Genomic DNA, 22870 nt, shown 5'->3' with positions numbered 1-22870 from the left:
CATGTTGTGGGGGTGCTTTGCTGCAGGAGGGACTGGTGCACTTCACAAAATAGATGGCATCATGAGGCAGGAAAACTATGTGGATATATTGAAGCAACATCTGAAGACATCAGTCAGGAAGTTAAAGCTTGGTCGCAAATGTGTCTTCCAAATGAACAATGGCCCAAAGCCTACTTCCAAAGTGTGGCAAAATGGCTTAAGGACAACAAAGTCAAGGTATTGGAGTGGCCATAACAAAGCCCTGACCTCAATCCTATAGACAATTTGTGGGCAGAACTGAAAGAGCATATGCGAGCAAGGAGGCCTACAAACCTGACTCAGTTACACCAGCTCTGTCAGGAGGAATGGGCCAAAATTCACCCAACTTATTGTGGAAAGCTTGAGGAAGGCTACTCAAAATGTTTGACGCAAGTTAAACAATTAAGGCAATGCTACCAATACTAATTGGGTAAATGGGTAAACTCTGGCGATCGTCGTTCATCTCGAAAACGTGGATTTTTACTGTTGTGGGCATTTAAAGGCCCAGCTAGTCAACATTTTATCAACTGATGAAACAAGCACTAGTGAAAAAATACATTCAGCGTCATTTCCTGATAGTTGCTATCTACACAGGACCTTCTAATCAGCAGGTTTGCATGAGTGGGAGTTTCAGCTTTCGATGGTGACATCACCATGCAGTAAATTGGTTAATAGACCAATAACAAAGAGAGTTCCAAACCTCATGCAAACCTTGCCAATAAGAGCTAGTTTTCAGTTTTCTCCTCCCTACCCAGATAATAGCTAGATTTCCATTAAATTGTAGACACATTTTCATGCGAATATTCTAAAATACGCATAACGAAAATATGCACATTTTCCCAACAGAGGTGTTTCCACCAAGCTGACCTGCTGCGAATTATGGCAGCATTTATAAAATAGTTCCAAAACTTCCTGTTTCCATCACACATGTTGTGATTTGTTTTATAAGGTATGATTTACTCGCATAAAAACTGGATGGAAACGTGATTAGTCCTAGCAAAGTTGTTCTTGCTTGAGAAATATTGTTTTGCTAAAAATGTATTTTTTTTAAAACAATTTTAATGGAAATCTACTACAGTAAGGTACTAGTTACCCAGAAATGATTATTATTTTTTAAATATTAACTAGTCTAGATCCACTTGTCGGTTCTTGTGATTCAGCTATATGCCTGAATCCCAGATGAATGAGAGATATTGTCCCATTCATTTGGAATTACAGGATTTAGCTGGATCTTCACAATTGAAGATGGGAAGTGGGACTCAAAGAGTGAAAGACTCAGAGTGATTTAAGGTTTTTAATTATAGGTGACTATTTACAGGCAGTTACTAAAATTCCACATTTCGTAAAAAAAACGAAGTTAAACTGAACACTTAAAGATTCCCATTGTTGTAGTGTTTAATCATACAGTAATATTTTGTGCTTAGAAAAATAGCAACCTATAATACTATTATAGTTAACATTTATTTTCAAATAATAAAGAAGAACAAGATATACACAACAGTAACCTAAATGGATCTGTACATTAAAGGACTCTGTAATCTACTGGCCAGAATACAACGCATGTAACATTTCTCCAGATAAAAAAGTATTTTCCTGCCGAAATGATTCCCTGTCAACCGTAAAATCCACTAATTGTGTTTTTTTTCATCAAATCCTGATCTATGCCAACTGCACTTTGATACAAATCTTTACAGAACATTTTAACTTTTGTTTTATTTAAGATGCCATCATCATAATCTTAGCATTTTAAAACAGCTATTATTTGCAGCATTGCATGGTTTGACCTATGTAGAGAAGTACAAAAAACACAAATAAAAAAGCGTAAATAAAAAAAAAGTGTTGATTCAATAATTGCACTGTGTGTTGGCTCATGCAGCGAAATGAAGATATCTGTGATATGAAAACAGCATTCTACTGTCAGCATGGGGATCAGAGTCTGGCAAAAAAAACGAGAGAAAAAAAAAAAAAAGAATAGCACACCAACTACCTCCTCGTTGTGTTCTTTCCTATGACTAGTTAAAGCTCAAATGCTCACCCCGCGTCACAGCCAAATATAAATACAGGCAAGGCAGGCTAGCTGTTAAGAACGTTGGGCCAGTAACCGAAAGTTCGCTGATCGAATCCCCAAGCGGACTAGGTGACAAATCTGCCGCTGTGCCCTTGAGCAAGGCACTTAACCCTAATTGCTCCTGTAAGTCACTCTGGATGAGTGTCTCCTAAATGATTAAAATGTAAAAATGCACACTATTGAAACAGGTTCAAATAAAAGCAGTAATTTCTGATGTGATCAAAATATTATGCATTACGTTGTCATTATTAGAACTCTCAAGTTTCAGTCTAAGAAATCACAGAAATCTATACAGAAGTGCACAAAAATCCCAGAGCTTTTCCAGTTAGGAGAATGGCAAATCCCACAGTCGTCTTCCTCCTCATTCTCTTTCTGCAGCTTCGTCTCTAACATTTATTATTAATGTGTTTATTATTGTAGCTGTCATTATTAGGACTATTATTACTGTAATGTTATTACATTTACATCTCTGCAACATGGGTTAACTGTGCCATACAGAGTAAAATCAGAAAAAAGGCAACATCGAAAGAGGTGGCAAAAGGTCGTTGTCAGTGGAACCCCGAAGTATAACACAAATCGGCAGAGTGGCTCCCAGTCAGCCCTCTCAGTCAAGCCCCTCTGCCACCTCTTCACTTTGTTGGCACTTGGCACCCCCTATTGTCTGATAGAAATACTGCATCTGGTCCTCAGTCCCCCTGTTTTCCGTTCAGTCAATTCCAGGGCCTTCCTTGATGATCTGTACAGTACATTCAGCAACATAAAAGGGAAGTCTGTTTAGGGAGCACCGAGACCCCGCGACTCCTCTCCAGAGACTCTGCTGGCCACTGGTTAAGTAAGTGTTTTCCAGTATGGGGTGGATGCTAAGGCCGGTGGAACCTAAAGAAAAGGACATCAATGATAATTTGATCAATCACAACAACTCAACATATCAAAAAGGGATTTTCCAAGGCTGTAAGAGCAGCCAATTAAAGGGATCGAAACAAATGTCTTGGTATGTTAATGCAAGATCTATATTATGTAATTGTGTAAATAACTTCATGTTGTCCATAGGCTGAGGAAGTACCTTGTATAGATCCTACTGTCTTCATGAACCTCCATTTCAGAGCTCTTAAAGTCATTGAGCTCCTTTCGAATGGCAGCCTGGACGAAGGTGGGAAAGTTAATACAATTAAGACTTTGCATAAGACAGCGTCTAACTGCTAAAGTAAATACAGACATATATACTTCCATTACTGGGCAATAAGATATACTGGTGTCAATAAGTAAGTGCATTACAAGCCGTGGGCTTTAGGGAGCTATGACTGACAGCTGATTGTACCTTGTCGGCGGGTGTTAGCTTGGTCCAGGGCTTGTCTGCTCGCCGATCGTAATCATTGGCTGTGGTGACCTCCACATACTCATGGAAGCGCAGGATCTTTCTGGCCTGTAGCTCAGCAACCGTGGGCCTCTCACTCAGCTAGAGGAGGAGTTAAATGAAGAGTTTAAAGGGATGACTCCCTTTATCTACTTCCCCAGAGTTAGATTAATTTGTGTTCTGTATGAAGGAAGTTAGAAGTAGTTTTGAAAGCCAAAATGGTATCCACAAGGTTCATCTGAATCTGGGGAAGTAGATAAAGGGCCTCATTGCCAGTCTCCCTTGAAGAAGACTACCTTCTCTCAGCTTGTTTTATAACAATTCACTCGTTACTCCTCTGTGCGTAAATGTTCTGTTAAATGAGAGAAATATATTATTACAGGTAACAGTAGTGCGTGTGTGTGTCACTGGTCTTACCTTCCTGGTGAGTCTACGTTTGATCTCTCGGACCTCCGCCTGCCTGTCTACCTGGTTCTTGGCTGAAAAGGAGAGAGAGAGTCAAACCAATGTTTAGAACCCTGTATAGACATTAACCAAATTGTGCAATTGCTGTCTATTTCACAAAAATAGGATTTTCCAATGGGATTTAATAAAGGTACGAGGTACAAGTACTATACACAAGTACACACCGACTGAGATAAAATAAAATACATCTAATCCACGTTGATAAGAAGTGGCCTCATGCTCTTGGAATGTGGCCTCATTTATATAAATAACAAGAATCCTTACTAAGAGAGAAATACCAGTGGGGATTGAGCTGTGATTAGGTGAAAACCTAGGCCCCATTCTAATTCCAGAAAAGTGCATTATTCCTTCCTCCCTTCCTTTTAGTTCTCTGATTAGACATGATCGGACGGGTGAAGGCAAGCGCCCCATGCCTCCACCACAAAGCTTTCACCTGTCAGGAAAATTGTGATGGGGAGTAGGAAAGACTTACGTTGAAGGATGTTTCTCTGCTCCAGCTCCTCTGCACTGGGTCTCTGGCTGAGACGCCTAGAGGATAGAAGTTCACATCAACCTTGTGTTAGATTTGGTGTGTGTATATGTGGAGAGAAGAGGAAAGAGCGAGAAGAAAATGATAGTGAGACTGTGTGGCTTTATCTATTACCTTGTGAGTGCAGAGCCTATTTGTGTGCGTATGGCCTCCCATTGCTCCCTGCTCTGCCATGTCAGCCCTGTTGACCCTTGGTGTGTGTGACCCGGTGTGTGTCCCGGAGTGCGTCGTTCGGTGTGACTGCTGGACTTGTCCTCTCGAGCATGTTTCTCTGGGGCGTGTCGGTTACTCAGTTTCAAAGCTAACGTGTCTTTCCTTCTGACCCTGCTGGCCAAAGCACCTGAACAAGAACAACAGAGAGATGTAGTCAGGTATAGAAAGATATACAATACAAGTCCAAAGTTTGAACACACCAACTCATCCAAGGTTTTTTCTTTATGTTGTACTATTTTCTACATTCTACAAAAAATAACACATATGGAACCATGTAGTAACCAAAAAGAAAGTGTTAAACAAAACAAAATATATTTTATGTTTGAGATTCTTCAAAGAAGCCACTCTTTAGCTTGACGATCTCATGGGGAGAGACATTGTTACTAATTTGTAAATAAAGCCAGTTTGTTATTTAGAATTAGAATGATTTAGAATGATTTATTTCTGTTTTTAGAGAGAGAGAAACCAAAAACCTACAGTCACCTATCTCATGGGTCTCCCACTCGAGGCCAGCACGGGTATTGAACCAGCATCTGTAGCAGCACAGCATGCACTGTTATGCAGTGTCTTAGACCGTTGCACCACTCAGGCGCTGTACAACGTGACCGGTCGGGAGTGGGCTACAGCACTACAGTAAAAGCCAAATAAACCTAACAAAATAACAAATAATAAAAACCTTAGTGTAACAACACTTTTAGTAAGTAATATTGAAGTCGTGCACAATTATAGTTTTCTATTTAGGTTTATGTAGCCCATTCATTGTCAGTTAGAGACACAGTAGGACCCAAAAACATAATCAGTGCTCTAACTCCCCCTTGCGCTGGTCTGGAGCAATGAAGTAGTGACGCAGGGTACTGTACTAAACCACAAATTACCTCTAATCGCAAAACTTTTAATAATCGCAAAACTTTTTGTGGAGCAACCACTGTAGGTGTGTCCAAATGTTTGACTGGTACTGTATAGGTATCCTGTGTGGCTCAATTGGTAAGAGTGCAGTGCTAACAATGCCAAATCGGGGATACATTTCCGCAGGTATTATAGTCACATACAAAAAAGTATGCGCTCACGCTACTGTAAGTCACTTCTTTTTTTTTCTTTTCTTTTTTTTACCCCTTTTTTCTCCCCAATTTCATGGTATCCAATTGTTGTAGTAGCTACTATCTTGTCTCATCGCTACAACTCCCGTACGGGCTCGGGAGAGACGAAGGTTGAAAGTCATGCGTCCTCCGATACACAACCCAACCAGCCGTACTGCTTCTTAACACAGCGCGCATCCAACCCGAAAGCCAGCCGCACCAATGTGTCGGAGGGTACACCGTGCACCTGGCAACCTTGGTTAGCGCTCACTGTGCCCGGCCCGCCACAGGAGTCGCTGGTGCGCGATGAGACAAGGACATCCCTACCAACCAAGCCCTCCCTAACCCGGACGACGCTAGGCCAATTGTGCGTCGCCCCACAGACCTCCCGGTCGCGGCCGGTTACGACAGAGCCTGGGTGCGAACCCAGGGACTCTGATGGCACAGCTGGTGCTGCAGTACAGCGCCCTTAACCACTGCGCCACCCGGGAGGCGTAAGTCACTTCTAATATGCCACCGAGTCTGCTAGGTGGCATACTTATTTTTACAGTATTTTAAAGACGCTGCTGTATCTGAGTATAAATGTTTATCCATAACCAAATTCAAGTGAGACAGAGATACATACTGGGTGGAGGCTCATCTTCCTCATCCTCATCTGAATTTTCATCTTTATAGAGCACTGGCCCGTCCGAGTCGCTGTCTTCCCTTTGCAGGTCCTGCTCTTCTTCCTCCTCCTCCTCACTACTGTTGGGCCCCTCGGGGATGACGTTGATACTGGGCTCTCCCACCATGCACCTCCTGCTCCGTGGCTCCAGCTCTGGCTGGGGAAGCTCCCCATCGTACTCCTCCTCTTCATCATCATCATCCTCCTCCTCCTCAGAGTAGTCATCCTCAGCCCTGATAGAGAGAAGAGGGAGAGAGAGAGAAATGGAGATCAGATGAGTTTTCAACAGAAATAGGAAAAGCCGCCAGTCACATATTATTGACGGAGCTGATAATAAATCATTGGCATCACAGAAAGATTGTGTGGCTAGATTCATTCATAAGTCCTAGACAAGGTCTTGCCAACTTTACACCTAATGTTTGAGGTGTGTGTTTTACTCAAGTCTACATTGATGAAATATCCACTGGACTCACAGTTTCAGAGGCTGGATGCTGACGGCTAGGGGCCGGCCGCGGTCCCCCTGGTACTCGAGTGGCGTCTCAAAGAGCAGGGAGTGGGCTGAACGCTGGGAGCCGTCGGGATGCGGCTGGGCCTGGCCGGGGCTGGACAGGGCCCTCTGGATCATGATGTGCAGGGGGACGGGGGCCGGACGCTGGGGGGTTTCACTGGTGGGGCTGGGGGGGTCAAAGAGCAAGGGCTGGGGGATGGGATGTTGGTAGGAGTGCTGGTGGTGGAGGTAGTGCGTGTGCAGATGCTGGCGGGGGGGAGAAGGGGGGATGTAGTTGGGTAAGGGCGGGGACGGGGGAGGCATCTGGAAGCCGACTGAGTGGTTATGATGGTCCTCAGGAGAAAGCAGTGAGGGGGAGGGGGTGGGGACCGACTGGGTGGACGCAGAGGGGTCCTCCGGGTTGCGCTTTGTGACAGGGGTGGTCCTCTTGGGGGGCATCGGTGGAGAGGGCTTAGTTGGCACAAAGCTGGTACCGGCCTGGGTGAGGTTGCCTGTGGGATTGAGAAACACAGTATATTGAAGGTGTCACACACACTGATAAAAACACATGTTCACTTACTTTATTAACCTAAATCTGGGCTTTCAACTGCGGATCAAGTGAGTGCACATGCTTGTTTACGTCTCCATTTACAGAACGAGCCCAAGTAACATGGGTGAGTGCACATGAATGGATATACACACCCAGATCACATGACTGAGTCCACATGAATGCATAGATCCACAAACCCAGGTCACATGAGTGCATCCGACAGGGTCTTACATTACAAACGGGTGCATGTGGCAATCAAGGTTACTGTGAGGGTTTGAATAAGTACACATGCTCTAAAACACACACAGACCATACACAAATCGATTTGGCCAGTACGCATCCCCATCGTATCTTAGCATCTCTGAACTGAGAATTATGAAAAAACCCTGTTCAACCAAGCTGGAATAGACATTTTGCGATTGCATGCAAACCTTTAAATATGTAAGCTTGATGCAGTTGCTGACGGATGTGTTAACATGAAATAGCATTAAAATACAAAGCAATGGACACATACTGCATTGGAGTACAATAGATCACAGCAACTGACCAATTAAAGTGCCAGACATGAAGCATGCAGTAGACTGGATTGGACTATAACATCTGCTTTAAACAGAGTCAAGCCCATCTGCCCTTCTCTCCTTTCTGCTCCAGAGCAGATGTGTGGATTAGCCTTTATGGGGCAGCCTGGTCTGCGCTGCGCAGCCACAGCTAGCCATCATGGGAGACACTCAGTTACTCCCCCATTCACATGCCAGAGGTGGTAGTACACATATGGTGCTCAGACACCCACATACACTCACTTAAACCCACTTACACGCACACCTCACTCTCATTCAACCTTGTTGCGTACATGCAGCCTATCGTGGCATGAGCATAAGAGAGCACTCAATCCAGGCCGTTATAGGTTAGTCCAGCAGTAGCATCCAGGTAGCATTTGGCATGAGGCATTTCAAGTCAGGATGATGCAATATGATGACGCTGGTGACCAGAAGGTTGACGTTAACAGGGCGGGGGCATACAGCCACACACACAACGCAGGCTCGGGAAGATGTTAGAGAGACAGGGTGGGCACCATTGCTGTGGTGATGCCAGTGAAGAGGGGCATTGGTGGGCATCCTTTGTTTTACCTGACCGCAGGCCTCTGCCGTCCCGCCGACACAGGTAGACCGGGAGGGACAGGTAGACGTCATAGTCACCCTCGCGTTTCCAGCAGGACCAGTAGAGGGGCAGTTGGGAGTCATTCTGGTTCACACCCCCCTGTAGAGTGGAGGCTGGCGGGGGACGAGAGGTATGACACGCAGGCCTTCAGCTCTCATAGAGGCTGGCTGAATGTATACAGTGTGTATAGGGTGACCAGACGTCCCTGATCTACAGGGACAGTCCCCAACTTTAGTGGCCTGTCCCCGGTTAGAGCTGTCCCTGAAAATATCCACGATTATCCCTCAGAAAGAGAGATGCAACTGTGAAGTTACATTTAGGTTGATATTTCAATAATAAAATGCTGTATCCAGTCAAATTTGCATGTACAAATTGTCTATCCCTGTACCAAACTTGTTTGACCATTTATGAGAACGTTTGATCATTGATACAAACATGTCACCACCGCATGAACAACCATGCCCACCAGGGCCCTCATTTATCAATGTTGTGTAGAAAAGCTTCTAAATGATCTTGTACAAATCCCCAAAAAGTTGGTATTTATCAATTGCTCATATGCTTGATTTACAGACACCGGAAAGTATTTAGCCTTGATAAATCAGACACGTTCTAAAACACTGTGCTAGTGCACGTGAAGTCTCATTTACATAAAGAACCGCCCTAAATGACCACTAATGGTCACAAACCTTCCCTTCAAATCTGCAAGAAATGTCACTCATTTCTGTCTGCCAACATAGAGAAATCAAAGAACACAAAGAAAACTGCAGAAATATAACTTTTCATCACCGAAGTGTAAGATATAAGAGTAAGAAGGGTAGAGTGACTCTTCACTGTCTGCTATGGACCAGCGCATTGGCAGCATAATTGGAGAGACCTCAGTGTCTGGCATCATTTGTGATGGTGATACTGAGGATCCTCTCCCAGACCCTGAAGGAATATCAGACACACCAACTGCTGGTAAGTCAAGCTTTATTTTCGCAACCATATTCAGACATGGACCACATCTAAATATTTTTTCTTGACAATATATATAACAAACCAAATGTAACAAAATTAATATAACCAGAATTACAAAACATTAAATCTTTACAGATGTAGGTGATTTTTCTGACTCCCCAGCCATCCCCAGGCCTACAAGAAGGGTGTCCTCTTTGGCAAGCGCTTCAGCTGCGCAACATATTTTGACTGACGCAGTCCTGAAACAACGAGATCAATAAACCAATTCTAAGATTCAAACAGCAGATGGAGTATGTATGCAACAGCCTTAGAGACAAATACTGGTGCAATGTAAATGTGTTTTCCTTGTCGATTTGATTACAATATTTGGAAGAACAGATACCTAAAACTGTTGTGTGATATTGACTCTTGTCCTCAGTGCCAGAGCTATGGGTGGTGGGAAACACTCCGTCAGGCATGGGCTCATCGAGTCTAGGTGGGTCATTCAGTGTAATACCAATTTTGATTGCAATATTGTGGAGCACACTGCAATCCTTGACAATGTAGCAAACCTAAAAAGGAATTTGCACATTGTATTACATTCACGTAATGGCATTTGAAGGCACGTCATTTCAGTGGCAAATTACAGTGTGCCTCCTGTCCCAGATAAGTACAGCCAACGCCCTTTCAGCAGACCTATGGTGCGCTCTACTGTTCTTCTGTAGAGGTTATACCTTGCCTCTTGTTGGTTTGAGGGGTTTGTGAGGGGAGTCATCAGCCATGTTTTCAATGGGTAACCCCAGACTCCTGCAATTATGAACACAACATTCAGATATTGTTTCCCAGTAGAGGTCTAACATGGCAAATAAAACATAAGTCACTTACCAATAAGCCATCCATCCCCAACAGCTCCTTCCTGGAGGTTAAGACTGAATGAACGGTTCTGCACAATGAATGAATCATGTGTCTCACCTGGCCATTTGGCCACTATATTCAACAAAGCCAAATGTGAATCACAGATGATCTGCACATTGACAGAATGGAAACCTTTTCTGTTGACGAAGTTAAATTTGCTCAATGATGGTGCTTCGATTGCGATGTGGGTGCAGCCAATTGCTCCAATGACATTGTGAAATCCAGCTATGGTATGGAAATCCCTTTTCACTCTGGCCTGCTGCACAGCAGTGTACGGAAACTGGATGTATTGTGGGGTCAATTAAATAATGCCGCGATGGACTGCAGGCAATAATCGGCTCATGGTTGGTTGTGAAATGCCAGACCGATCCGCAATATCCCGTTGGAATGTTCCAGTGGCCAAAAAACCCAGGGTGGAGAGGACTTGGGTTTGCACTGGGGTGGCATTGGTGCGTTTCGTCTCCAAACTGGCGAGAGTTGGTTGCAGAGATACAATAAAATATGCCTTGGAAAACTAAATCTACTTATAAGCCAAGCGTCGCTCTCAGCAACAAACAAAAAAACTGCACACTCATTGAAAACACGCTCCCTGCGTAATGCAGCTTGTGCCAGTTCCTCCAGCAATGCAACATTTGCTATTTTGGACAAGTCACAATTCCTCAGTGTTGCCTTTTATGTTATTTAACTGGTTTAACATTTCATGTTTATGAATTCGATAGCACCCTGAGAAAACTATTAGTAGCTGAAGTGTGACTTTTCTACCACAAGGTGCTGTGTACGCATGGTCAGAGGTGTGCTTAAATTTACGCACATTCTCAAGTATATCATGTCAGATTTTCAGAATAATAGTAGAGATAATTATTTATTTCATCACATTCCCAGTGGGTCAGAAGTTTACATACACTCAATTAGTATTTGGTAGCATTGCCTTTAAATTGTTTAAATTGGGTCAAACTTTTTGGGTAGACTTCCACAAGCTTCCCACAATAAGATGGGTGAATTTTGGCCCATTCCTCCTGACAGAGCTGGTGTAACTGAGTCAGGTTTGTAGGCCTCCTTGCTCGCACACACTTTTTCAGCTCTGCCCACAAATGTTCTATGGGATTGAGGTCAGGGCTTCGTGATGGTCACTCCAATACCTTGACTTTGTTGTCCTTAAGCCATTTTGCAACAACTTTGGAAGTATGCTTGGGGTCATTGTCCATTTGGAAGACCCATTTGCGACCAAGCTTTAACTTCCTGACTGATGTCTTGAGATGTTGCTTCAAAAAATCCACAGTTTTCCTGCCTCATGATGCCATCTATTTTGTGAAGTGCACCAGTCCCTCCTGCAGCAAAGCACCCCCACAACACGATGCTGCCACCCCCATGCTTCACGGTTGGGATGGTGTTCTTCAGCTTGCAAGCCTCCCCCTTTTTCCTCCAAACATAACGATGGTCATTATGGCCAAACAGTTATATTTTTGTTTCATCAGACCAGAGGACATCACTCCCAAAAGTACGATCTTTGTCCCCATGTGCAGTTGCAAACCGTAGTCTGGCTTTTTATGGTGGTTTTGGAGCAGTGGCTTCTTCCTTGCTGAGCAGCCTTTCAGGTTATTTCGATATAGAACTAATTTTACTGTGGCTATAGATACTTTTGTACCGGTTTCCTCCAGCATCTTCACAAGGTCCTTTGCTGTTTTTCTGGGATTGATTTACACTTTTCGCACCAAAGTACGTTCATCTCTAGGAGACAGAACATGTCTCCTTCCTGAGCGGTATAACGGCTGCGTGGTCCCATGGTGTTTATACTTGCGTACTATTGTTTGTACAGATGAACATGGTACCTTCAGGCATTTGGAAATTGCTCCCAAGGATGAACCAGACTTGTGGAGGTCTCCAATTTGTTTTCCTAAGGTCTTGGCTGATTTCTTTTGATTTCCCATGATGTCAAGCAAAGAGGCACTGCGTTTGAAGGTAGGCCTTGAAATACATTCACAGGTACACCTCCAATTGATTCAAATCAATTAGCCTATCAGAAGCTTCTAAAGCCATGACGTACTTTTCTGGAATTTTCCAAGCTGGAAAATGTACATTTCTGATCCACTAGAATTGTGATACAGTGAATTATAAGTGAAATAATGTCTGTAAACAATTGTTGGAAAAATTACTCATGTCATGCACAAAACTATAGTTTGTTAACAAGACATTTTTGGAGTGTTTGAAAAACAAGTTTTAATGACTCCAACCTAAGTGTATGTAAACTTCCGACTTCAACTGTAAGTACAAATTGTTGAATCCCACACGCATGTTTTACGAACATTTCTGTTCGTACGCAACATTGATAAATGAGGGCCCAGGCTACTAAACAGGTGATTCTAAAATGGCTAGCCTAAGAAAACTGTGGAGGGGTAATCAATTTCTGTGTTATAATTAATACAGGTATTTGAATGGAATATTTCAAAATTTGATAGTTAACTATAGTTTTTTTTTCAAAACTCTTGCACAACTAGCCCCGTGTAAAATAAATCCCTGATTTTCATCTCCAATATCTGGTCACCTTAACTACACATACACTAGGGTGATGTTCATTAGGGCACACCGTAGCACACCATTTTAAAAACAGTCCGGGAAGTCCTTCCTGGTTTCAGACATTTTTTTTAAACGTGTGGTGTCTAACGGACACGACCAAGGTGTATATGCTTACACTGAACGCACTACTAGCACCCAGAACAAGAGGGTCTGTGTAATTAGAGTGTTACGGTAAGTGTCTGAGAGGCTTGTCTGGGCTGTGAGAGGGGCACCAAGTGGGGAAAGTGAAGAGGAAATCAAAACTTCCGAATTAAGAATGCAGAAGGTTTATCAGCGAAGCAACTTCTTAATGCCATTTCTCCTTCCTGCTACATCATGAAAAGCCCCATTCTATGCCCCATTTGTTAACATATCCGACATGGTTTAATACATCGGAATTGTTTACATAATATGACAGCGGAAATGTCTACACACATTCTAGAACGTACATATGAAATAGCTTGACAGACTATAGATGGCGAATAGGTGACAAACGAGTGCACGGCAAATGACTTCCAAGCCTACTAGCTCCAGGCTAAACCAACCAACCTACATGTAATAATGATACAGGAATTATATACAAAAAAATGTGTTTAAAACAGTCCTAAGGTAATAGGCGTATCAGATCTCAAAGAGAACAACAGTGAATAAAGTCAGACTCCCCTGACGAGAAACGCCCCTGGTAACAACAAAAACAACAATATTGTCTTCGCATGGAGCTGAGCAGCAGCAGGCTCAGAGCCACCAGAGTCAGTGGTGTCCTGGGAGAGTACAATGCCAGGGAAAATCTGCTCTGCTGCTGCTGTCTAAAATAGTTCAGTCTTATTAAGTCATCAGCTGGGGAACAGCTGCTGGAGCCGCAGGGATAACATCATTATAAGGATGAGAGTGGCAAAGTGTGTGTGTGTGTGTGTGTGTGTGTGTGTGTGTGTGTGTGTGTGTGTGTGTGTGTGTGTGTGAGAATGCGTGCAACGTGCACGTGTCCCTTGTAGTAACCCATATGCATGTGACATGAGTCTTCTGCAGACATGTATGCATATGACACGTGACTAAAAGTTACGTGTGGAAGCTCCACTAATTGTGCATGTGCACGTGTGAATGTGTGTGTGCATCGATGCAAACTGCACCTGGTCTCCCCGGGCATCTCATTGGCTAATTCTGCCATTCGGTGATTAAACAGGCCCCTACTACTACAACCACCACAACTAGTACTACTACTCACCCAACATGGCAGCATTAACGCCCCTGTTGACAGGCTTGGGCAGGGGGAGGGGTGGCTGCTTGGTCGCCTGGGGGGTGGAGGATGGCGCAAGGGACACTATTGCTGAAGATTGGGTGTTGGCGCCTGCAGAGGAGACAGTTTGGGCAGGCTTTGCAACTGCAGAGGAAGAAGAGGAGGAGGAAGAGTATGTGGTTGCAGGGTTCGGTTCGCTGCTGGGCTCAGGGGTGGAGCTTATCAGCCACTTGGGGGGCATAACGGACTGTTTGGGGGGCAGTGACTCTCGGAGAGTATCCCGCAGCGAATCTGGGTCAGGAACAAAATGGCTATCTGATTCTGCAAAACACACAGCACACAAAAAACATGTTACATAAAATACATGTGTTAAAGAGCACTATACATTTAATCACTAATCATCATCATGAGAGACACATGGGCGCATTCGTGTCAAAGACCGTACACACAGCAACTCGCTACACACTGCTAGGCTTTTTGGAGCGTGTTTGTTTCTTTCAATAATAGTATATTTTCCATCTCATCACATTATGCATTTCCCTAAAAAACATTAATGTTTCAGTCTTGGGTTGGAGCACTGAGACAATTTGTGCCATTCACTCAGCCACTCTAGTGTGTGTGTGTGTATTGTCATTATCAGGGGATCAGCTGTATAGACAAAGAGTGCTGTAATTACCAAACCCCCTCCCCCCATTCCCCTAACCCTCCACCCTGCTTCTTATCCCACGCCATTTCTCAAAGCTGAAGTTTATTTATAGACAAGTTTTTATCACATGCTGATGTCACAGAGAAAAGAGGAAACACAGTGCCTTCAGAAAGTATTCAAACTCCTTGACTTTTTTCCAATGTAGTTGTGTTACAAAGTGGGATTAAAATGTGTCCTTTTTTTGTCAATGATCTACACAAAATGCTCAATGTCAAAATAAAACCGCAATATATCTTCATTAGATAAGTATTCAACCCCTTGAGTCAGTACATGTTAGAATCACCTTTGGCAGCAATTACAGCTCTGACACTCTTAAGGGCTTAGCACACCTGGATGGGACAATATTTGCCCATTATACTTTACAAAAATATTCAAGCTCTGTCAAGTTGAACATTGCTAGACAGCCATTTCCAAGTCTTGCCATAGAGCCAATTTAAGTCAAAACTGTAACTAGGCCACTCAGGTACATTCAATGTTGTCTTAGTAAGCAACCCCAGTGTATATTTTGGCCTTGTGTTTTAGGTAATTGTCCTGTTGAAAGGTGAATTTGTCTCTGTCATGACGTGGCCCTTTCTGGGTGTAGATAGTGGCTTCCCCCTCTCTCACTCTCTACTACACCCAGGTTCTATTATCTCAGGTCGTAAATTCCTGGTGGAGACTCTCTTCCCCTTTTCATGCAGAGAGAGACCACAGAGTGAACAAAGGATTTCACTTGGCCAAACTCCTAAATCCCCTAAATGGGAAAATGAAACTATATGTCCACTTGTGAGAATGTGGGAAGGGTCAATGGACACTTAAGGGACAGTTATGTTGAGTGTGTTTCATTTGGTAACTTCATAGAGGACAGGAAACACACAACTATATCTCTGAATGCGTACATTTCTCAATTATGGTGTTTGCATCTAAATCTTGATGAGTAAAGATTAAACTCTTTGTGAAATAATGTAATGTGAACCTTTCATTTTGATAGAATTGTATTCCCTGTAAAGTTTAACTAGTCAGCGGCCACGCCCCCAAACGTTTAACCCCTACTTCCGGCGCCGACAGAGATGGCCGCTTCGCTTCGCGTTCCTAGGATTTTTTTTTTTGACGTGTTATTTCTTACATTAGTACTCCAGGTCATCTTGGTACTCCAGGTTTCATTACATACAGTTGAGAAGAACTACTGAATATAAGATCAGCGTCAACTCACCATCAGTACGACCAAAAATATGATTTTCACGAAGCGGATCCTGTGTTCTGCCTTTCAATCAGGACAACGGAATGGATCCCAGCCGGCGACCCAAAAAAACCGACTCCGTAAAAGAGGGAAACGAGGCGGTCTTCTGGTCAGACTCCGGAGACGGGCACATCGTGCACCACTCCCTAGCATTCTTCTCGCCAATGTCCAGTCTCTTGACAACAAGGTTGATGAAATCCGAGCAAGGGTAGCATTCCAGAGGGACATCAGAGACTGTAACGTTCTTTGCTTCACGGAAACATGGCTCACTGGAGAGACGCTATCGGAGGCGGTGCAGCCAGCGGGTTTCTCCACGCATCGCGCCGACAGAAACAAACATCTTTCTGGTAAGAGGGGCGGGGGCGTATGCCTTATGGCTAACGAGACGTGGTGTGATCACAGAAACATACAGGAAGTCAAATCCTTCTGTTCACCTGATTTAGAATTCCTCACAATCAAATGTCGACCGCATTATCTACCAAGAGAATTCTCTTCGATTATAATCACAGCCGTATATATTCCCCCCCAAGCAGACACATCGATGGCTCTGAACAAACTTTATTTGACTCTTTGCAAACTGGAATCCATACATCCTGAGGCTGCATTCATTGTAGTTGGGGATTTTAACAAGGCTAATCTGAAAACAAGACTCCCTAAATTGTGTCAGCATATCGATTGCGCAACCAGGGCTGAAAAAACCTTGGATCATTGTTACTCTAACTTCCGCGACGCATATAAGGCCCTGCCCCGCCCTCCTTTCGGAAAAGCTGACCACGACTCCATTTAGCTGATCCCTGCCTACAGACAGAAACTAAAACAAGAAGCTCCCACGCTGAGGTCTGTCCAACGCTGGTCCGACCAAGCTGATTCCTTCTCCAAGACTGCTTCCATCACGTGGACTGGGATATGTTTCGTATTGCGTCAGATAACAACATTGACGAATATGCTGATTCGGTGTGCGAGTTCATTAGAACGTGCGTTGAAGATGTCGTTCCCATAGCAACGTTTAAAACATTCCCTAACCAGAAACCGTGGATTGATGGCAGCATTCGCGTAAAACTGAAAGCGCGAACCACGGCTTTTAATCAGGGCAAGTTGACTGGTAACATGACCGAATACAAACAGTGCAGCTATTCCCTCCGCAAGGCTATCAAACAAGCTAAGCGTCAGTATAGAGACAAAGTAGAATCTCAATTCAACGGCTCAGACACAAGAGGTATGTGGCAGGGTCTACAGTCAATCACGGACTACAAGAAGAAAACCAGCCCAGTCACGGACCAGGATGTCTTGCTCCCAGGCAGACTAAATAACTTTTTTGCCCGCTTTGAGGACAATACAGTGCCACTGACACGGCCTGCAACGAAAACATGCGGACTCTCCTTCACTGCAGCCGAGGTGAGTAAAACATTTAAACGTGTTAACCCTCACAAGGCTGCAGGCCAGACGGCATCCCCAGCCGCACCCTCAGAGCATGCGCAGACCAGCTGGCCGGTGTGTTCACGGACATATTCAATCAATCCCTATACCAGTCTGCTGTTCCCACATGCTTCAAGAGGGCCACCATTGTTCCTGTTCCCAAGAAAGCTAAGGTAACTGAGCTAAACGACTACCGCCCCGTGGGACCGAGAGACTGAAAAACAGCTTCTATCTCAAGGCCATCAGACTGTTAAACAGCCACCACTAACATTGAGTGGCTGCTGCCAACACACTGACTCAACTCCAGCCACTTTAATAATGGGAATTGATGGGAAATTATGTAAAATATATCACTAGCCACTTTAAACAATGCTACCTAATATAATGTTTACATACCCTACATTATTCATCTCATATGTATACGTATATACTGTACTCTATATCATCTTCTGCATCTTTATGTAATACATGTATCACTAGCCACTTTAACTATGCCACTTTGTTTACATACTCATCTCATATGTATATACTGTACTCAATACCATCTACTGTATCTTGCCTATGCTGCTCTGTACCATCACTCATTCATATATCTTTATGTACATATTCTTTATCCCCTTACACTGTGTATAAGACAATAGTTTTTTAAAAAATTGTTAGTTAGATTACTTGTTGGTTATTACTGCATTGTCGGAACTAGAAGCACAAGCATTTCGCTACACTCGCATTAACATCTGCTAACCATGTGTATGTGACAAATAAAATTTGATTTGATTTGAAGACATGATCTGGCATCATGGAACCGCCTTTTCTACTGTTACAAATAAAAGCCCCTCCTAAGAAAATCTTTTTCAGACTAAGCAAACCCACAGTGTGAGCTTTGATTGCGAAAAGTGAAGACCACGCATACCTCGGTGTAAGCTGAGGTGGCACAGATTTGAGTACCAAGATTAGAAAACCATACCATGTGGAGCATTGGCTACATGCCTGGAAATGGTTAAACTCTGAGACTATCTATCCCTACAGAATAAGAGCAAATCTTAGATACTAATTACTAGTCTGCAGCTCGAAATTATGTAAACTTGGGATGCGAATACCGACAACCACCGAAACATCTACTCTAAGAACAATGGACGCCTGACGTATCCATAACAACCGACATTATCAGGAACCGCCGATAGAGCTACCACCATGAGTAACCAGAGACTCTCTGATGAACTGACTCTCCCACAGACAGACTGATGATTCCAACAGAGAAGATCACAACGACATATGGGCGTAAATATATATTGATTGCAATTATTCCTAAATGAGTGAGCGTTCATGTGCGAAGGATTAGCATTTCAATGTATATAATTATAGACTGTGTAATGAATCAATTTTGTCTTTCCAGCTCTCTCAGTCCACACCCCCTTCCCTTTGTCCACCAAGTCGTCATATCGGTTTAGCCCACTAGGGAATCTTCCCTATCATTGTTAGTAACCAATATCTACGGTTTGTTTGTTTATGCATTTCTGTGATTATTTAGTTAGTTAGTAAATAAATAATTAAGCAAATTGGTGTATGGATGATTTATAGTACAGGTTGGGTTTGTGCAGATATCCAACAATTTACAACGTTCAGATGAGACTGACGTGAGGTAAAGAATAATTCATTAATAGAAGACTAATTGATCAGATATTAAAATATTTGAAGAGTTATATTCTGAATATTATAACTTTGTTATCTGAAGATTTTCCGTGGTGCCCTGACTTCCTAGTTAGTTTAATTAGTTTAGTTAGTTTGATTAGTTTAATCATGTAATAATAATTACAGAGAATTGATTTGATAAAACAGTCTTCACCTTTAATGATGACAAAGAAACGACATCTCACAGTTTCTGTTGGAAAGCAGACTAAACCAAGTTTTTCTCTAAGACTTTGCCTGTGCTTAGCTCTATTCCATTTCTTTTCATCCTAAAAAAAACTCTAGTCTTTGCCGATGGCAAGCATACCCATAACATGATCCAGCCACCATGGTTGAAAATATGAAGAGTGGTACTCCGTGGTGTGTTGTGTTGGATTACAGGTTTCATGTACAGGCTTCCTTCTTTGCATTCTGTCATTTATGTTAGTATTGTGGAGTAACTACAATGTTGTTGAGCCATCCTCAGTTATCTCCTATCACAGCCATTAAACTCTAAACTCTGTAACAGTTTCCTTTCTCTCTGGCAACTGAGTTAGGGTGCCAGTATCTTTGTAGTGGCTTGCCATTACAAAGGGGTTGAACATTTATTGACTTAAGAGTTCAGCTTTTCATTTATTATTAATTTGTAAGCACTTCTAAAAACATAATTCCACTTTGACATTATGGGGTATTGTGTGTAGATCATTGACACAAAATCTAAATTGAATCCATTTTAAATTCTGCCTGTAACAACTAACGTGGAAAAAGTCAAGGGTGTGAAAACTTTCTGAAGGCACTGTAGGTCAGAGAAAACCGAGGGAGAGAGAAAAGGGGAGAAAAGGAGAGGGGGAGAGGGATGAAATGGAAGTGTCAGAAGTGAGAGAGAAAAGAGACAATAGAGGGAGAGAGAGAAAGAGAAAGCGAGAAGATTAAGATAAATCAGGGACAGCATAATATCTAAAAGAAACAGCAGACACTAAATGCCATTTAGCTCAGTGTGTAATAGCTGGAATTGTATCAATTAGCTTTAGCTCTTCAGCAGGTTTACGATTGAGCTGAGAGGCATTAGCTTTTAAGGGCAGGAATGGTTAAAACGATAGTGCCGCATTAATTACGAAAGGAGGAGACGATGAGCTATTCCTTCTATTCCCTTCTGTTCCTGAATAAGACACATAGCTGGAGCAGGACTCAGGGGAGCAAAGAGGCTCCGAGACCCCTGTCTATATCTGGGCCCAAACCAGAGGACTGAAGAGGAGGAAGACTGACTGGAAGGAGGGAGGGGCAGTCAGAAAACCAGGCTCCAGGTAGAAGTTGCCTTTATGCAAAGATCTAGGATCAGCTGATCCTTTTCAAATCTTCCATTAGGGGGAAAAACACAAACCTTAGATCAGTGTCTAGGGACAGCTTCACCCTACTCCACAGAATAAGGGTGTGTATGTGTCAAATCAAATTTGATTGGTTGCATACACATATTTAGCAGATGTTATTGCGTGTGTTCCTAGCTCCAACAGTGCAGTAATATCTAACAATTCACAACAATACATACAAATCTAAAAGTAAAAGAATGTGTCGGTGTTAATAGCTCACCTCTACGGGCCCTTCCCTCCTCTGCGGACGCGTGCCGGGGGAGGGTGGGCTTCCATGTTGTCTCAGCGGGGCGACTCCTCCTTCCGTCCTCTGATGGCGCCTTCTGCAGGCCCGGCCGCTTGTCTCCATCAGAAGGGTGTAGTCTGCCCCCACGTCTACCCTCCTCCTGTCCCATCCCCTGCACCTGGCCCATCACCTGGCCCTGCCAGGCCATGTTAGACTTCCCCTCCCCCTGGGACCGTCCTCCACCTCCTCGCTGGCCCTCCTCCTGATGTCCGGAGCCTCTGGGGCCACCCTGGTCCCCATGGCGGTCTACATCCGGGGGGAAGCGGACCCTGCGGTCCTCTGGCTGGGGCAGCCAGGCTGGGTTAATCTTAAAGTCTGAGGGGTTCACCCCAGAGTCTGAAGGGGGTCTTGTCTGGTTCTCCTGCCCTCTGCCCCCTCCACCACCTCCACCCACGGGCAGGGTGTGACCATTCTTCACGTAGGGCTGCTTGGGGCTGTGAGGATCGTCCCCTTCTGTCACAAAAATGGATACAAGCAGTGAGACTTTCCATACAGAGACAATCATCACGCACACATGAGAAGATCTATAAACTACACTACTTTGAGTCACCAACCAAGTGTGAGGGAGGGGTTAGCCAGAAATCTAACAAAGCCATCATCTCTCCTCAAAATGTTCTGCATATTTGAGTATAAATGGGCAAATTTAATTGGCTTGTTGAAATAGGGCAGGATGGACTTTTGGATTTGTTCCCTCGGTGCATCTGGACACGATTTCGCAGCCCTATTCAGAATGTAAGGTTTGAGAAAGGTGTCCTAACTGCCAACCCCTTCGGAACAGAGCTCTGCCCATGGAGTGAAATGTGTTTAATAAACAGGTCTCTGCAACACTGATGCCGGCAGAGTAAGAGCACAGAACACACTGACTTTCAAAGCTATTTCGCTGCAGGGTACAATTCGTTCCACTTTCCCCAGCTCAAGAAAAATGCCATGTCATTTTCTTCCCAAAATATACAGTTATACTGTTTGAAAGGGAGCATGAGAGTGAATTTGCCTCTCTTCAACTGCCATTGAATGTCCTGAATTTGAAGCTGTTATTGTCATCGACTATGCTGTCTGTGTAGGTGTGATAGCCCTGGACTTTCGTCTGATAAAGATAAAGCCATTTCCAATTTGCTCCCTCCCCCTTGGCTGCCCTAACCCTTAAATGTTTGCAGATCTGAAGGGTCTGGATAGGTATATGTAGGGTAGTGGTGGAGCGTCCAACATGTTGCTTACACTTTACATATATCAAATCAATTTGATTTGTCACATGCGCCCGAATACAACAGGGGTAGACCTTACAGTGAAATGCTTACTTACAAGCCCTTAACCAACAATGCAGTTTTAAGAAAATTCATTAAAAAGTAAATGATAAGAATAAAAAAAATCATTAAAGAGCAGCAGTAAATATCAATAGCGGGGCTATATTCAGGGGGCACCGGTAGAGAGTCAATGTGTCATTGTGCGGGGGGGTACCGGTGTCGAGGTTATTATGTACATGTAGGTAGAGTTATTAAAGAATAGATAATAACATTCTCACATAGGTGTTCCATTTGTCCAGGTGGGAAAGGGCAGTGTGGCGTGCAAAAGAGATGGCATCATCTGTGGATCTGTTGGTGCGGTATGCAAATTGGAGTGGGTCCAGGGCTTCTGGGATAATGGTATTGATGTGCTAAGGGTCGGTAGTCATTTAGGCAGGTTACCTTACTGTTCTTGGGCACAGGGACTACAGTGGTCTGCTTGAAACATGTTGGTATTACAGACTTGGACAGGGAGAGGTTGAAAATGTCAGTGAAGACACTTGCCAGTTGGTCAGCGCATGCTCGGAGTACACGTCCTGGTAATCCGTTTGGCCCAGCGGCCTTGTGAATGTTGACCTGTTTAAAGGTCTTACTCACAACAGCTGCGGAGAGCGTGATCAAACAGTCATCCGGAACAGCTGATGCTCTCATGCATGTTTCAGTGTTACTTGCCTCGTAGCGAGCATAGAAGTTATTTAGCTCGTCTGGTAG

At 43.7% G+C, this 22870-nt stretch overlaps 1 protein-coding gene across 9 annotated transcripts in view; it reads right to left on the bottom strand.

Annotated features, from left to right (window-relative positions):
- Positions 1-1293: 1293 nt before the first annotated feature.
- Positions 1294-22870, bottom strand: part of LOC109902237 (phosphatase and actin regulator 4B) — a 67169-nt gene continuing 45592 nt past the window's right edge. For 6 of the 9 annotated variants that reach the window (XM_031786477.1, XM_031786475.1, XM_031786476.1 and 3 more), the window contains 11 exons: positions 20814-21332; positions 14209-14541; positions 8552-8695; positions 6861-7386; positions 6349-6620; positions 4549-4774; positions 4378-4433; positions 3858-3919; positions 3405-3542; positions 3150-3226; positions 1294-2962 (listed from right to left, as the gene is read on the bottom strand). In XM_031786477.1, coding sequence (XP_031642337.1) covers positions 2947-2962; positions 3150-3226; positions 3405-3542; positions 3858-3919; positions 4378-4433; positions 4549-4774; positions 6349-6620; positions 6861-7386; positions 8552-8695; positions 14209-14541; positions 20814-21332 — 2369 coding nt within the window. In that variant the 3' untranslated portion in view covers positions 1294-2946. The remainder of the gene's footprint in view (positions 2963-3149; positions 3227-3404; positions 3543-3857; positions 3920-4377; positions 4434-4548; positions 4775-6348; positions 6621-6860; positions 7387-8551; positions 8696-14208; positions 14542-20813; positions 21333-22870) is intronic. The other 3 variants (XM_031786480.1, XM_031786478.1, XM_031786479.1) reach the window with 1 other exon arrangement.

Source organism: Oncorhynchus kisutch, linkage group LG13, assembly GCF_002021735.2.
Source record: "Oncorhynchus kisutch isolate 150728-3 linkage group LG13, Okis_V2, whole genome shotgun sequence".
Lineage (NCBI taxonomy): Eukaryota > Metazoa > Chordata > Actinopteri > Salmoniformes > Salmonidae > Oncorhynchus > Oncorhynchus kisutch.
This window is presented reverse-complemented; position numbering and strand designations above follow the sequence as displayed.